At 39.6% G+C, this 15,539-nt stretch overlaps 1 protein-coding gene across 2 annotated transcripts; it reads right to left on the reverse strand.

The window, feature by feature from the left end:
* Window positions 1-6,940: 6,940 nt before the first annotated feature.
* LOC149822135 (homeobox-leucine zipper protein HOX32-like) lies at window positions 6,941-14,416 on the reverse strand. Of its 2 annotated transcripts, XM_089980778.1 has the most exons (19): window positions 14,260-14,416; window positions 13,931-14,121; window positions 11,867-12,026; window positions 11,272-11,381; window positions 11,097-11,187; window positions 10,926-11,021; window positions 10,722-10,835; window positions 10,408-10,491; window positions 10,147-10,302; window positions 9,987-10,061; window positions 9,746-9,852; window positions 9,454-9,646; window positions 8,990-9,178; window positions 8,772-8,852; window positions 8,547-8,681; window positions 8,117-8,439; window positions 7,821-7,938; window positions 7,563-7,712; window positions 6,941-7,284 (listed from the first exon to the last, which is right to left on the reverse strand). In XM_089980778.1, the coding sequence occupies exons 2-19, from the start codon at window positions 14,101-14,103 to the stop codon at window positions 7,138-7,140; spliced, it is 2,502 nt and encodes an 833-aa protein (XP_089836904.1). In that variant the 5' UTR covers window positions 14,104-14,121; window positions 14,260-14,416; the 3' UTR covers window positions 6,941-7,137. The 2 variants fall into 2 exon arrangements, with proteins under 2 accessions (XP_089836904.1, XP_089836903.1); XM_089980777.1 differs by having other exon boundaries at window positions 13,931-14,416.
* Between the last annotated feature and the right edge of the window lie 1,123 nt (window positions 14,417-15,539).

Consider the following 15,539-nt stretch of genomic DNA (forward strand, 5'->3'; position numbering starts at 1 on the left):
ATTTAGGTATTAATTTGCATTTAACGATTTTTCTTAATTGTTTTATTCTTCTTGATTTTCGGTTATGCATGTGATTAGAGTAGGTCTGTTATACCCAGTAGCAGCATCCCTTTATTTAGATATCATGTTTGGCTATTAGGTAATACATTCAGAGATATAGTATAGTCTCTCTTAGTTTTTATTGATTCTAATGTTTGTTTCTTGAGTGTTTGCGGGGTATGTGCAACCTTCAAGTCAAAATTAGCATCTTAGATGTGAAGGCATATCTCTTAAGAAGAAGGCAAAATTTGAATTGAGATTTCCAAGTGCTCTTGCTGTTTAGCTAGAATTTTTATTTATGCTTTTCTTTTCTTTTTGTAATACGAATGTTTGTATTCAGTGTAGTTTTCATCTTTATTGTGTTTGAATATTAATAAAGTGCAGTTTGATTGGATTAAGGATTTCGAATAGTTCCTGTTCTCTGTGGATCAACCTGACTCACTACAACAATGAAAGTCGGTTTTAAGTATTTGATGGACGATTTTCACTTGCTTTAATTAAAAATATTTTTCTAAAATTTTCAATCGATAAAAGTACCATCAAATTTTTGAAGCCGTTGTCGAGGAACGGTGCATTATATCTAGTCTTATCCGGGATTTCACTTCATTAATATTTTTATTTTTGTTTTTTAGTTAGTAAATATAGATAGAACATAGTTAGTAAATATAGGATTCACTTTCCAGTTTTTCTAAGTTTCAGTTGATTTTTCCACTTATATTTGTGAATTGTGCATAAGGAGCGAGTAGCCAGGTGGGTTCTAAAAGACTTAGATTTTGAATTTTATATTTGCTATTGGTGATATTTTGTTTTGTGTGCTTAGAATAGGATTTGCTTGGGTTAATTTGTGAAGTGTCTTACTTAGGTTTGCTTAATAGTATAGTTTAGTGTTATTTATTTATTATAGTTTGCTTCGATTTGTTTTGTTTGTAAGCACATTATATTGGATTTACATCATTCTGCATGTTAGACTCGTTTGTAGATTTTGTTTCATCTATTGTGTGATTAGTAGTTAAGAAATTACATAGAATAGTTAAGTAGAGCAAGTCTTGTTTTTTGCAATTTTTTGGTAATTTTCAAAAATCTGTTTTAATAGCTAAAATGGTTCAGAAAATTTTGATTTTTGGTCTGAACATTCTTTGTAGTGTGTAGGATAAAAAAAAAAAATCTTTTGGCGCAAGTTTTTCTGAAAAAATTTAATTTCTAACCTGTAATTGCCAAAGCTGTCAAAAATTGAGATTCCTGTCCCTGTTTCAGGACAGCAACTTGCAGACAGGATTTCAGGAGGTTGGGAGTTGAGTTTAGGGTTGTTTAAGATGTTGTGAAAAGCTATTCTTGTGGAGAATCCAGCTACAAATTTTCCGAATTTTTTGGTTTGTGGTTTTATAGTTATGGAATTTGAACTCAAAATAAAGAATTCTTAATTCTCGCAAAAATTGAAACTTTGTACCTTTCAGCTAATCACAAAACAAGTAACCTGTAGCCCACACAAAGTCTATGCTCATCGGGTAAGGGTATCTTGTGAATGTCATCAAGTTGACAGGACATCATAAGTTTCAAACCCACCCACAAGTGTCTCTTGCTGCAAGATCAAAGCTGGGGCGTGCTCTCTGATGGGCAGGACGAACCTGGAGGGTTTTACTAAGCGGGTTCCTAGACCCACCCTGAACCAACCAGATCTGGCACAAAATGTGACCTGGCAGATTGTTGGGGATGTCATTTAAGTACCTTTGTTGATTGGAGCAAACCACTTTTCATTCCCAACCTGGTCGGTCCGTAATGATCATATCCCTGCACCAACCTGGGCCCAGACCCATTTTATGGGATCGCTGGGTTTACCCAAAATATGAAGGACCCAATTACAAATAAAGCTCTATCCAGACCAGTGTGTATCCAGCCTGATTGAGAATGAGAATAAAACCGCTAAAGACATTACCCAGTTTCTACCAGACCCAAAGAACCATATTTCCCTGCTTCAATCTTACACCCAAACCCCCATTTCAAATCATGGTTAGATTTGGCCAACCGCAACCTGGGCCCAAAACTAGCCCGACCCACTTAGTTTCCCACCTTCAAACGCAATCTCCTAGAATAGGGTTGTAAGCAGCTTGGATTGAGTTAGGATGTAGGCATTACTTAATATAACCTAATCGGGTTCTGCATCGAATTCAGTCGGAAAAAGCTAAAATTAATTGCAGATAGGGGTTCAAACAGGTAGGAATCAAGCCGGATCCTACCAGAACTGAATCTGAATCAGAAACGGAAACAGTCAGTACAAATCAGAATCCAGATCCGATAAGGTAAAGTTAAATCCGAATCCGTCCGAAATACAAGTGATAATACTGCGCATCCACAAAATATAGAAGAAAAACAAGCAATTTGCATGTAAAAAACGCAAATGGGTTGGATTCTAAATTGGATAAATTTCAGATCCAAATAAAATACTGGCTTGAATCGGAGAGTAATCCGATTTAACAGATCCAAATACGATCTCAATGCATATTCACATTTTACTTAAAAGATCCAAATCCGAAAATAACATTCAGACTTGAATCGTATATCTCACCATATTCAATCCATTTGCAGCCCTAATTGCAGTTCTAACTTGCTTAAATCTCTAATGGAATAATATGGTGTTTGGAAGTATTCAGATTAGGATATCCATCGGATTCTAATTCGATCCTGATTGTGATACGTATTCGGATGTGATTCTTTATTTTGAACGCTGATCCAATTATTAATAGGATACAGATTGTGCTACCGACTGTTCGGATCAGATATCCAGTCGGATTTGCCAACTTCATGTGCAATAATAGCTTTTGACTTTCTTTAAATCGGCTCTGCCACTATGAAAGAAAAGTAGCACAGATCCGACTTCAACTCTAATTCATCGGATCTGGTTTATGTTCAAATCTGAATTTGTACTTTACTGCTTTAAATACAGATTCGGATTCGGAACAACCATCACCCGATTTGGGAACAACCGACCGTCCCTCCCCAAGCATTAATGATGATGGCACTCCCGTAATTAAAACTCCAGACCAGCCCCCGAAAACCTCATGCCCCTAAACCAACCACAACACGGGGGACAAAAGAACCTCAGCGGGGCCCACGCACGAGTCTGACAAAGAGAACGCCCCCTACGGTGCCACGCGGAGTGGGCCCCACGGCGCAGCGACAACGACGTGAAGTGAAACCACGAGCACGGCCCCCCCCCCCCCCCCCCACACGGTCAGTGGCCGCTCTAGTAATTTCTGTCAAAGAAGAGCCCCTTTTAAGCAGAAAGCCCTAACAGGGGGCAATTATGACACTTCGGAAGAGAGGAAACGGTTTCGCGTCCCAATCGGACGACGTCAGGGTGAGTGACAGCGCCCTCGTGCCATTTGAGGCCGTCCGATCCTTCACATTCAATTCCGCGAAATCCGCTTTCTCTGGCAGTGCCTTTGGAATATCAGCGACGCCCTTCAATCCCACTACCACTCGCTCTTCGAAACGTAGGCTCGATGGGGCCCACGTAACTACAATTTCGTCGTACCAGCGTGCTGAGTGTCCGCCGGGACCCACTAATTCTCTGTCAATGTTTCGAACGATTGGATCCGGTATGAAAAAATGGACCAATCCCAGGATCCGGTATGACAAGTGCATCGAAATTTTAAGACCGGATAAACATGGCAGTCGGGCAAATTCATGCTTGACTCGTTTGGGCTAGGGTTCGAACTCAGGATCCAGCCCATGGTTAGTTGACCAATCATCGAGCTCAACTGTTAAAAGAAAAAAAAGAAGCATATTTTGATGCTGATAAATAATAATGGTAGGAATCAAACACCCTACATCATTGCAAGCCCATACTCACCAAACAGATGAAATGGCAAAAATTCATTAAAGAATTAAAAAAAAAAATGGATAGAAAGATTTTACCACAAATTTTTTTTTGAAAGGCAAGCTGGGTAAGGCAGACCCCTACCAGTTACACTATAGCATTGGGTTTTGAACCTGCAGCGTCCCACCACAAGGTGAGGTGCACTAGCTGCTCCTACCAGACAAGTGGTGCCCGCACTGGTAAGTTTACCAAAGAATTAGTTAGAGCAAAAACACCCATGTGGTAAGCGGGGTCCTGTGTCATGCAGAAGGCCCAGGATCCAATCGCTCTGCCACATGGGGGTGGCTGTTGTTTTGGTAGGGGGGTCAGCCTAACCCCAGATTGCCATTAAAAAAAAAACATTATAACTACAGATATGCAGATTCAATTTAATTTTCAATTTGTAAAATGAAGACAGAGAGACAAGAAGTTTAATCGTTGATAATGAAAGTTAGGGGTCGTATGGGTGCACCCACTTACCCAGGTAAACGGGATAAGGTGGGAAATGGCATTGTCATCTGTAATAGAAGATCCCACCTTTTTCATCCAAACGCCATCTTAAGGTACAAAAACTAGAGCATTCAAACACGAGGTCAAACATGATTGGAACCCAAAAAAATTCAATAGGTCAGTCTAATAGGAGTATTTTTAAATATAAATTTTCTTGACAGATGCCTTCCAAAAAATAAATAAACTTTTATGTCAGCATTTTTAAACAAAACTTTTTTTTTTCATGTTGAATTTAAAAAGACGTTGAAATTTTATTATGAACCTAAACGCCCAGGTAGGGATGGCAGTGGACCGGGGGAAAGCGGTGCCCCCGCCCTGCCTCGCCCCGTTTGGACCGGGGATGAAGGGTATGAAACGGGGACGAAGGTTAAAATCTATCCCCGTTTGGGGATGGATGTACCCTTTTCCCCACCCCACCACGCCCCGTCCCTGCCACTTTTCCCTACCTCATCCCCACCCCACCTCATCCCCGTTTAAACCGGGGATGGAGGACATGAAACGGGGATGAAGGCGGGGGTGGATGTTCTAATCTTGAGGCGGGGCAGGGGTAGAGACCTTGTCCCCCGCCCCACCCCACTGCCATCCCTAGGCCCAGGTTCGAATCCCTCTGCCACATGAGACTTGAGAGATATCTGGTAGGGGTATGCCTAACCCCAGCTTGCCTTAAAAAGAACCTACACGACTCTACTAAACGATAGGTGAGATATGAGATAGAACACACGCACTGAGAGTGAAGGCGGGAGACGAACGGAGCACAAACTCATTTGTGATGAGTCCATATAACTGGGGAGACGACCCACGAGCACTAATTTAGCTTAAACGAGTCAAAGCCCAAACACAGGGTACTCAGCTCAGGAGTGCTCGTCTAGATAAAATATATTTTTATATGTATATAATATATATATTAAGTGTAATATGTAAACAGGTAATATATAAACATAATACATAAAATATATATAAAAAGAGAAGGATGAATGATAAATATAAAAATAAAATATGAACTGTTAAATATAACATAATATATCAAAAACATTTTTTTTATAGTATATATATTCCATATATAAATTAGGGAAATTTTAAAATACACAAAACTTGTGACTATAATTCATGTCCGACAAACTTTTGGAGGTTTTCAATTAGGCACCAAAGGTTTTTAATTGAACTGCACCTCTGGGTTTTGTTCATGTTTATGCTAACTCAATCCAACTTAAAAAAAGGATTCGGTTAATCAGATCTAGATTCAGGTCGGATATCCAGTTACATCTAACCTGTTGACATTCTTAGTAAGCGTTTTTTTTGCCATTGGATATGGTTTAGGTGGCTATATTTTTATATGAAAAATTTTCAAACTTCTTATTTTAAATGCATACTGAATTTTATCTTAATTGATTTTTTATTATTGTCATAGTAAAAATTTTAGTTTATTCCTCCACCATCATGGATAAAATCAGTGTGGATATAAATTAGGTTTGTGTTGGTAAGAAAAGCCCAAAAGGGAAATTCAACTGCAGAAAGGGCAAAATAGTAACTATAAACAATAGATAGTGCTAACTCAAGGGCAAGCTAACGGCAGTTTAGGAATGGGGCATTTGATTAACATGTAATGTTTGGGGACTAATCGAAAACCTCCAAAAGTTTGGTATATTTTAAAATTTCCCTATAACTTAACATGTACTGTTTTTACACAGAAGAGTTTGGATGCTCGTGCAATTATTCAACGATCTGGGGTTTGAGGAAAAAACCATGCAAAGCAAACGAGTTTGGAGATTTCAGTGAAAAATAGATTCATCCAGTGGGCATCAAATGCAAATTGGATCAACGGTAGCAAAATTGTTAGTAATTCAAATAATCAAAAACACATTGTAAACCCACAAGCTACTACTTTATTTCCTAACGGCAACTAAGCAGGGCTGGTAAACGAGCCGAACAAACCCAACACATGTTCAGCCTCAAAACGTTTACCAGTGGAAGATGAAGCTGAAGATATATATAAAACCCTTTGAAGAAATAGCTCAAAAGGACAACCATGCATGACCACGAAGAACCAGGCAGTAGAATACGTTACCTATGGAACCACGCCAGGTTTATCCAGACATGGACGCATACAGAAGAGGGAAACGAAACCAAGTCACTGAAGGTTCGAACAAGACCGATACCCGGATTCAAATCAATCACGCATGAAATCAAGAACATACAAAAGCCCAAGGAAGACATCAGGGATCACACCAAATTCAATTCTTAGCATTGAACCATCAACGCACAACGTTTCACCAGAAGCACTTGTTACCTTACTCAACAGATTTGTTGGTTCTTGTGATTAAACAAATAGGCAGAGGTGCTGGATTAGGAAGTAGTTTGGAGAAAAGCTATATTTATGCAAGGGGGCACATTTATGTATGACCACGCCAAAGGGCTTATGAACACCCGAAGAAGCAAAAGATGCTCAAGTAAATAACTTCAGCAACCAAATAGTAGAGAATCACATGGGTTCTCCGGGGAAATTATAAAGTATAATAATAGCATAAGTGATGCGAAACAGTTGACATAGGATATAATTTAGGTAGTTCCCCATACCCCCCACAAGCAAAACTTGTAACGTTAAGTGAGGAGAGGACATCGACATGCCAAACATAGTCTGTGGTAACACCACATTGAGAATAAGGTAAAAAAAAAAGGCAAAAAGCAAGTGCAGAGTTTGTAAACTGTTCATCGTCTTCTGGAACTAACACTGGTCACACAAAGGACCAGTTGACAAACATGAAGGCAAAACAGTGATGGCAGTCATCTTCGTTCAAAACCTTCCAAGCCAAGGCTTGCTCGTAAGAAACAGGCCTGCTCATACTCGACGTGCAGATCCCAGCAGGCAGGTACGCAAAACCCTGCAAGAGTTCCACATCAGGAAACTTGTGGTTTTTCAACTAAAAGGTGAAAACAATACATGTGCACAGATGTTGGTTTGAATATATCAATACTGTGGTGTAATACAAAAAACCGAAGTTTATGACATTCACACACTGAATACAGTTTATGAAGAATTTTTTGTACATAATATATAAACAGTTTATGAAGCAGAGTAAAGATGAAGCATCATGACAGCAACAATATCTTCGTTAAATGGATTAAATAACACACATAATCAAACAGTTTTGAATTGTACCTGTTGCATAATCTTGGGGAACTCAGAGCACAATGCCTTTCGGCCGTTCTCATCAAGCACTTTATCCAGCATTATGTCTTGCAAAGACACCAATGTGGTTTCCAACATATCAAGACCACCCTGGTTGGCAAACGTGAAGACAGGGGAAGCCTGCAAAAGAAGTTCCAAATTTAAAAACAAATAGAATAGGAGACCTAACGGTGCTAAATCAAAACTCAAACCACTTAGATATGCAAACAAAACCGCATTAATAATTACATTTGCCTTCATCGAGCAGCACATGATCGCATCAGTATGGTACCACAACAGTTTCAACACAGATTCACCAGCTTCGCAATCAGCTCTAGCCCGAAAAAGATCCATCCCCGTATGCAACCTAGAAATTATCAGTCACAAACTATTACTAACAAGACAAATGAAAATAACAGCAATAAGTAGCAAGATGCATGCAGGAAGAGCAGCAAGTAACAAGATCAAAATGAATGCAGGAAGAAAAACCACATGTACGGGTGGGCCCAAACACATGCAGAAATGAAAGGTGGCAGGTCATGTACCCATAGCTTCGAGAGATCCATCTCGCAAGTGTAAGAGCCTCAGGAGAACCTGGAGGTGACTTCGAAGCAACATGGGGACTCATGCAAGGAGCTATCGCCATTGCAACCCTCTGCACTGATGCAACAACACTGCGTACATATTGCCGAGCCATTGAAGCCACATTGTCCCTCAGGTGATTCTCGTAAGTAAACTGGAAGGCAATTGTAAGCACCGATCTGAGGTTATATTCATTTGTGGCATCATCGCTACAAGGCCGGGTCACACCAGAACCCACCTCCAGAGCAGATGCCAAATCAAGTGTTCGGTTAACCGAGGGAATGTTCTGCAACCAACAACTTCATGTAAATAGCCATAACAAAATAATAAAATCAACAACCGAAGAATATATGCACTTGAAACTGAAAAAAAAAACAGGGAATTCTGCTCAACTGATTTCAACTCCAACGGAATGACACGGAAACCAGAAGGAAGCAGTGGTGCATCATCAGCAAATGACTCATCAATAGGAGCAAACACAAGCTGTGCATATGCTCCAACAGCATTCTCATCAACTCCATTGCAGAGCTACATAAGGACACAAGCATTTACATACCATAAAATGACAAACCAAAACTATCTTATCAATAAATATGGCAAATTGACAATAACACCTACCTGCAGCAAGTACATATCTCTTGGTAGAACCCCATCGTCATGAGAAAAGCCATGGCCATCTAAACGGATTACCTCAAGTAACTAGATTTCAACCAAACAGATCAGCATCACAGTTTAAAAGTGCATGTCAAAAATGGGCATGAGTTACAAAATAATGCTGTGTTCAAAACAAATGTATCATTAGCACCATGACCAGCTAAAGAAAAAGAAATACACACCTCTTCTCGTTCCAGTGTATGAGCAAGAGGTAAAGCAACCTGACCACCAGGAAAACCTCCAAACCTTGAACCAGCAATAGCATAAGGGCTACCTTTAAGGGAGGCAGCAGAGAAAGCATCAATGCCACAATCAGCCCACTCTGATCGATGCTCTCTCAGGAATCGAACAAGCAATGCTGGGGGTACATTCTACAAAACAAAAATTGAACACATCAGTGTATTATAAGATCCATATATCTGAAGCAAAATATGGAAGAAGCCCACAAGCTGATCCAACATGTCAAACTAGCTAGGAAGCCAGCAACATTGCAAGATCTGAACAGAATTAAAAAGGAGAGAGACCATAGGAGGAGATCCCAGCAATAAGCAGGCAACAAAAGAAGTACAATATGAAGCTGAATTGATGAAGCCATTGAAAAATAATGGTCACTTAATGCAAGTACAGAATGCTCTCCAAAACAAACCTGAAGCAGCATGGATGCCTTCGCACAGAGGACACCACCACCAGGAGCACAAAGGGCACTGGAAGAATTAAGATGACCACCCAGAACTTTGCTAGGAGAAGAATTCACAACAATAGTCACATCCTCCACGCCATCACTATTCATTATAGACCAGCCATCATCAGCAAACCCATTTACAGCATCATTGAATCCCCTGAAACCAATTCATTAACAGTGAGAAAACAGAGTAAAGGAGCATGCATCAAGAAAATGAACAAAAGGAAATCATCCTTAAATAGAACACTATTATTACCTGCTCAATCTCTGGCTGAAAGTCCTCAGAACAGCTGGTTGAGGACCACCACCATAAACAATTTCACCACTAGATTCATGTGCTACTTGTCTAATGTGACGCAATGCCTATTAAAAAGCACTGACGAATATCACTAATTGGGTTTGAGCATGTAGAGATGGTCACATGAACAAATCCCAGCAAAAGGCGCAATAAGATACAATACACATAGGAGATCAAAATTATGGAAAGAGGTGCCTACAGCAAGAGTCATCTTCTGAGCGAGGATTTTGGATGATTCATACAGTGGGCGAAGAACCTCAGGTACGCTCCAAGCCTGCAGTGAAAACAGGAAATATCGAACTCCAGTGTCCCTAGAAAAAACTGAGAAGAAAGTTTGAGATACAGCAAGAGCTACTGACATCCAAATCAACATGATCCACAATATGAATTATGGAACCTCCACCCTCACAAGGGCGAATAAGGTAGCCACTAGGAAGCATCTCAGCTCTAACAAAATTTGGGGTGGTTGGCCCAGCAGGACCACCAGTTGAAGAAGTCAGTGACCTCTCGCATACCTGCACAAATAGATTTCCACAGCACTCAGAACTACTTTGCAATTGATTAAGAGCATACCAATAGAGACAGTAAGTAAATTGCAGAGTATTTATGGATCAACATACCACAAGGCTCCCATCCTCCAAACCAGTAGTGTATCTCAGTGTCCAAAAATCACGTGCAGATGCCAATGTTGTAGGAGCGTAAGTCTAACAAAAGTGAAGTTCAAAGTCAGCATAAATGCCGTCATTGTGCAAACACAAAATCAATCGACAAAAGTCACCAGGTGCCATATAAATGGCATTGATAAATGAAACTAGATGATTAAGTTTACAGCTGACTAATTACGTAATTTTACAATTCACAATAAATAACACTTTGAAGTAAAGGACAGTAAGATTTTTTGGAAAATGAAAGAAAAATAAACGAAGTAAATCACCTGCATATATATCAATTCTATGGTCCCGCCATTGCCAGTTGGAAGAACAGTCAATACATCAAGAGAACGACAATCACGAAACCAAGACAAGCGGTCCTTGAGTGTTTCAGCAACCTGTCATCAATTTTGAATGTTCACGGTTAAGAATTATTCATGAGAACCAGACAATGCAATCCATGTTACAGACAATGAAAAACAAAGTACCTTTGGGGGCTCTAAACTCACAAGACCGCAGACACGTGCTGCCACTCCACTGCAATTGTGTGAAACAGCAACAATGCCAATAGAATCCGGACCAGGCTGCCAACACCCAATAGTTACCATTTGGCAACAAAAAACCTAACAAAGATGATGAAGAAACATCATTCGGCGTACCTTCATCCCAAGCATCTGGACCCAGTCGACAGCAGTTCCGGTAGCCTTGGAAAGGAACTCTGCCAAGGTGTCCTCTGCGATAGACAGGAGTCTGAAAAAACAAATTAATATATCAGACGCAAGGACCAATTAACGTGAACCAGAATCAGACATAATAGAACAAAGGCTACATTACCCAGCTGGGTTGTTTGCATCCCTTGGAGGATGCTGGGGAGTTGGGTTCTGTTGGTGCTGACCACTAGTAACCACAGACTCGCAGCTTGTGTCTGTAGTCGTTACCGAAGTCTACAAATAATACAAATACATCAATGGGTCAGCAGAAAATAATGCACAATGGTGTTAGACAGGCTCAGCCGCAGAGTTGCCAACTTAGTACATTGGGAAAGGAAATAGAAATCCATTGCATCAGATCAAGAAAGCCAGTATCCCTCCTTTGATAGAGATAAAAAAACGACTTTGAGAAGCACAATATATATACAAGGTTTTAAAATTGAACAAGATTTTGAACTCCAAATAAGCCAAACAAGACTTTTACGTTTCATATAAAAGTATCTTGTGAACTCCAAATAAGCCAAATCGAAGGATTGAACAAGAATAGATCTCCAACAGAGCTGTTACGAAAAAATCAGAATTTGAAGAGGCTCGCTAGAATATACAAGCCAAAACAACACCAGTATATCAAACTCAAAACATCAATTGTTTCAGCAAAGAATGGAGCAGCTTGCTCAAAAGCAAAATAAAGAGACCAAGAAGGACAAAGCTTCACTTACAGTATGCACCTGCTGCCTCATATAACCATTTTCATACACCAACTGCGACACTTGCTTCTGCAGCCGATCGTTTTCCTCCATAAGCAGTTTGTTCATGGCGGTCAGCTTCCGATTAACGGTCTGCAATCGGGACGCTTCCTTCCGCTGCTTCTCCCGGCATCTAATAAAACAGAATAAAAAACATCCACATCACCAACCATGCACAAACACCTCCTCTAGGCACACATTACAGATCATGGGATGAGGCCCGAATGAAACAAAACATCATTTATGTCGAAGGCAAGAAAACGAAGGAACGAACACGAAGAAAAAAAAATAAAAGAATACGCACGCTTGCAGTAACCAAACGGACTTTATAAGAAAAAAGGATTAAATAAGTGCAATGGTAATCAAAAGCACCGAAACAAACAAAACAAAGATTGCATTTTAGAAGATGAGTAGAAACAAGTGCACCAAAAGATTAAAAAAAACCCAGCACGCGAATCTAGAGACCAAACAATACGGAAAATCTACTAGAAGCACACCTCAAAGAATAACGCGAAACTCAGAGAAAGAGAGAGATCCTACATGAGGAGAACTCAACCAGAACTACGAAAAAAGACACCCCAGGAGACCAACTCACCATCTTCACTTAATAATAATAATAAACAGCAGACAATTTCAGTCAAACCAACCAGTGATTTGGGCATACAGAATACTACAAAGAAATTGAAAACAGCAAAATCCAAAGAAGGTAATAATACCACAGGCATCGGCTGGTATTCAAGTAGAAGGCATCATAATAAATATGGTAGACTTAGAAAACCGAGTATAGGCGGGCAAGCAAATTAAAAAAAAATAGAAGGATAAAACGACAAAGGCTAAAATCCAAGGAGTTGTAGAAAACAATTTAGGTAAACAAGACAAACCATAACATCTAAATACATTAATTAGAGGTTCCAAAAGGGACAGCGCTCGATAGGCATTCAATTAGGGGAGACGAATCACAACTTTCAACCAAGCTATCTCATTTTTTTCGCACAATATCATGAAAACAGATTAATGAATCAAAAGACTAGGGGAAGACAAAAGGAACATGTATAGACAACAAAGTCAAAGGTATCAAGCGAATAATATAGAAAACAATCTACCCATATCCATGGTGTCCATAAGAAAAGACTAGTTTAAGAAGAAAGCACACAATCCCAATCATTCTACAAAACACAGCGTAGAGAACTAAACAAAAATACGAGGTAATAAAACACATGAAAAACGGTAATAAAGAAACCTTAAATAATGATTACCACCATTGCTAAAAACAAAAGATGGTGCAGAGATGCCCACCACAACCATAGATACATACAAGAACAGCTTCTATTAAAATAAAAAAAGGAATAAAATGAAGAAAAAAATCAATGAGCCATATTTGGTATAAGCCGATAGAAAAATCTCAGTTCTCTGAGAAGTCTGGTAAGAATCGGCATATGTATTAGTACATATAGATCAAAATAAAAAACTTCTCAGGCCATTTTTCAAGAAAGCTTACCCATGAACACAAAATCAAGTAATAAAGAGGAAAACGGAAGATAATAGGGTTTTATCACACCATGCCTTTTGTTTACTACTTTAGGATTTAAAACTTCAGTTGCAAGCCGAAACAAAAGAAAAAAGAAAAAACAACCCTTACCATCGTGGTTTAAACCAAAAGAAGCATAACACTAGAAAGCAAACTAGAAGAAAAGGTTTAAACCTCAAACGCAGAGAGGCATCGTCATGGCACCTTAGAAGTACATAAAACAATGAAAAAAAATACAAAAGAAAATGAAAGAAACACAAGAAAATGAAAACAAACACTCTAAATAGAGAGAAACCACTATTAAGCTTTAACAAAAATACCCAAATGTCCAAATAAAAACAAACCTAAACCCACAAAAAAAAAGCAACAAGAAACACATTTTCATAACGAAAACCCATCATTCCACAAAAAAAAAAAAGACAATAAAAATTAAAACACCAAGAAAAATTCTGGGCTAGATTAGAACTCCAAGGCGTTCTTCCAACCATCATCATCTGTTTGTCATGTACCTCCGATTCTGGAACCACACTTTGATCTGCTTGGGCTCAATATTAGCCAGAATGGGGCACTCCCTGATCAACTGCTGCCTCCTAAGCGAGCTAGGCTTGGGGCAATCCGAGTACACCCTCTCCAAGGACTCCACCTGCTCAGGCGTGTACCTCACATACTTGCTGGAGTCCATCTGGTTCTTCCCTTCCTTCTGCACACACAGTGCCATCACACCCCACACACAGACACAACACACTCCAACCCCACCAACACTAACAAAAAGAAAAAAAAACAAATACCACCACCAGCAGCCAGCCAAGACAAGAAAGAAAAAGGCCCTTCCTTTCACCTCTCTCTCCCTCAAAAGGAGAGGGTAAACCACCCTCCTCTCTCGGTGGGTATCGTCAGAAAGGTCCAAAGAACAGAAAATGCAGGTGCTCTCTGTCGAGAGAGCCCCCTCTCTCCCACATCACAGAGGCCCGAGATACTAGAGCCAACTGCTCATATCCATCATTCCTACAACTTGTAGAAGAAAGAATGAGAGGGTGGTGAGAGTGGAAACCCTAGACTGGCAATCCGGGTTTATAGGGAAAGGAGAAAAGGGGGAAATTTTTCTCCTTTTTTCTCGTCCTTGAATTTGTTCACTGTGCAGAGAGAGAGGTGTGGGATAGAAAAGTGTAAACGTTAAGCGAATTACTAAAGTAACCCTTTGTTTTATTCAGATTGCCATTCTTTCTCATGTGTGGTAATGCCCCTATATTACTTTTTAATTACTTAGATACCCCAGGTGACTAGTTGGAAGTCGATGTGGATGGGTCATGCCCACAAGTACGAAAAATGTCCCTGCCTTTTCTTGTTTCTTACGTATATGTCCTATATACGAGACTACCCCTCGTTTATATGACAGAAGATTTCTGTTTAAGAGGCAAAAAGTGTAAAGCTACGTGAACCGGCTTCATTTTGTCCGGACTGGGATGCCTGCCAGAAATGCCCCTAATATTTGACATGAATTACATAAATATACTCTTTTATGACATGCGGCAGCAACATGTTTGATCGCGATTACGTAAAACTTAATGTCCCCACGAATATGTGACAAAGATGGATAAGCTTCACCATTGAAGATTTTATTTTAAGCACATTCGTGCCCTCGCCCTCGTTTTTCTATTGAAGATTTTATTTTAAAAACATTCGTGCCCTCGCCCTCGTTTTCTTTTTAAATTTACCATGTCCAAAGAAAGTCAATAGGTAATGGATATAGTTTACAATACCCTTCGAAGTTGGATTTTGATATGGATTCACGGTAACCAAATGAGTTTTACATGAAATCCAATTACTAAGTCATTGATATATGTATCACCAGGATCATGGTGGAGCTCACTACACATTGGATTCTCAGCATGTTTGTGAATCTAATGAGAGAGTTAAACTGGATAACGGTTACCCAAAGAAGGTTAAAATTTTCAGCCCCCTACCTCTGCAAAAACTAAAAGAGGTTAAAGGATCTCCTTTGTTGCATGTCGTTAATCAACTTCACAATCATCTATTCTTCTCCTCGAGTCTTCTGTGCGCACACCCCGATCCTAAATCCTACAGTGGTATCAGAGCAAAGTTGTAAGAGTGTAGACA

The sequence above is a fragment of the Nuphar pumila genome, chromosome 11 (assembly GCF_984573655.1).
Source record: "Nuphar pumila chromosome 11, dmNupPumi1.hap1.1, whole genome shotgun sequence".
Taxonomy (NCBI): Eukaryota; Viridiplantae; Streptophyta; class Magnoliopsida; order Nymphaeales; family Nymphaeaceae; genus Nuphar; species Nuphar pumila.

What these genes read in the sequence shown, in the direction of transcription:
- LOC149822135 (XM_089980777.1), bottom strand. Translation starts at nt 14,139, where the DNA reads ATGGCACTGTGTGTGCAGAAGGAAGGGAAGAACCAGATGGACTCCAGC. An exon ending in TAGAATTGATATATATGCAG is followed by an intron (nt 10,492 to 10,721) that starts GTGATTTACTTC and finishes CACTTTTGTTAG; the next exon opens with ACTTACGCTCCTACAACATT. An exon ending in GCTGCTCGATGAAGGCAAAT is followed by an intron (nt 7,713 to 7,820) that starts GTAATTATTAAT and finishes CTTCTTTTGCAG; the next exon opens with GCTTCCCCTGTCTTCACGTT.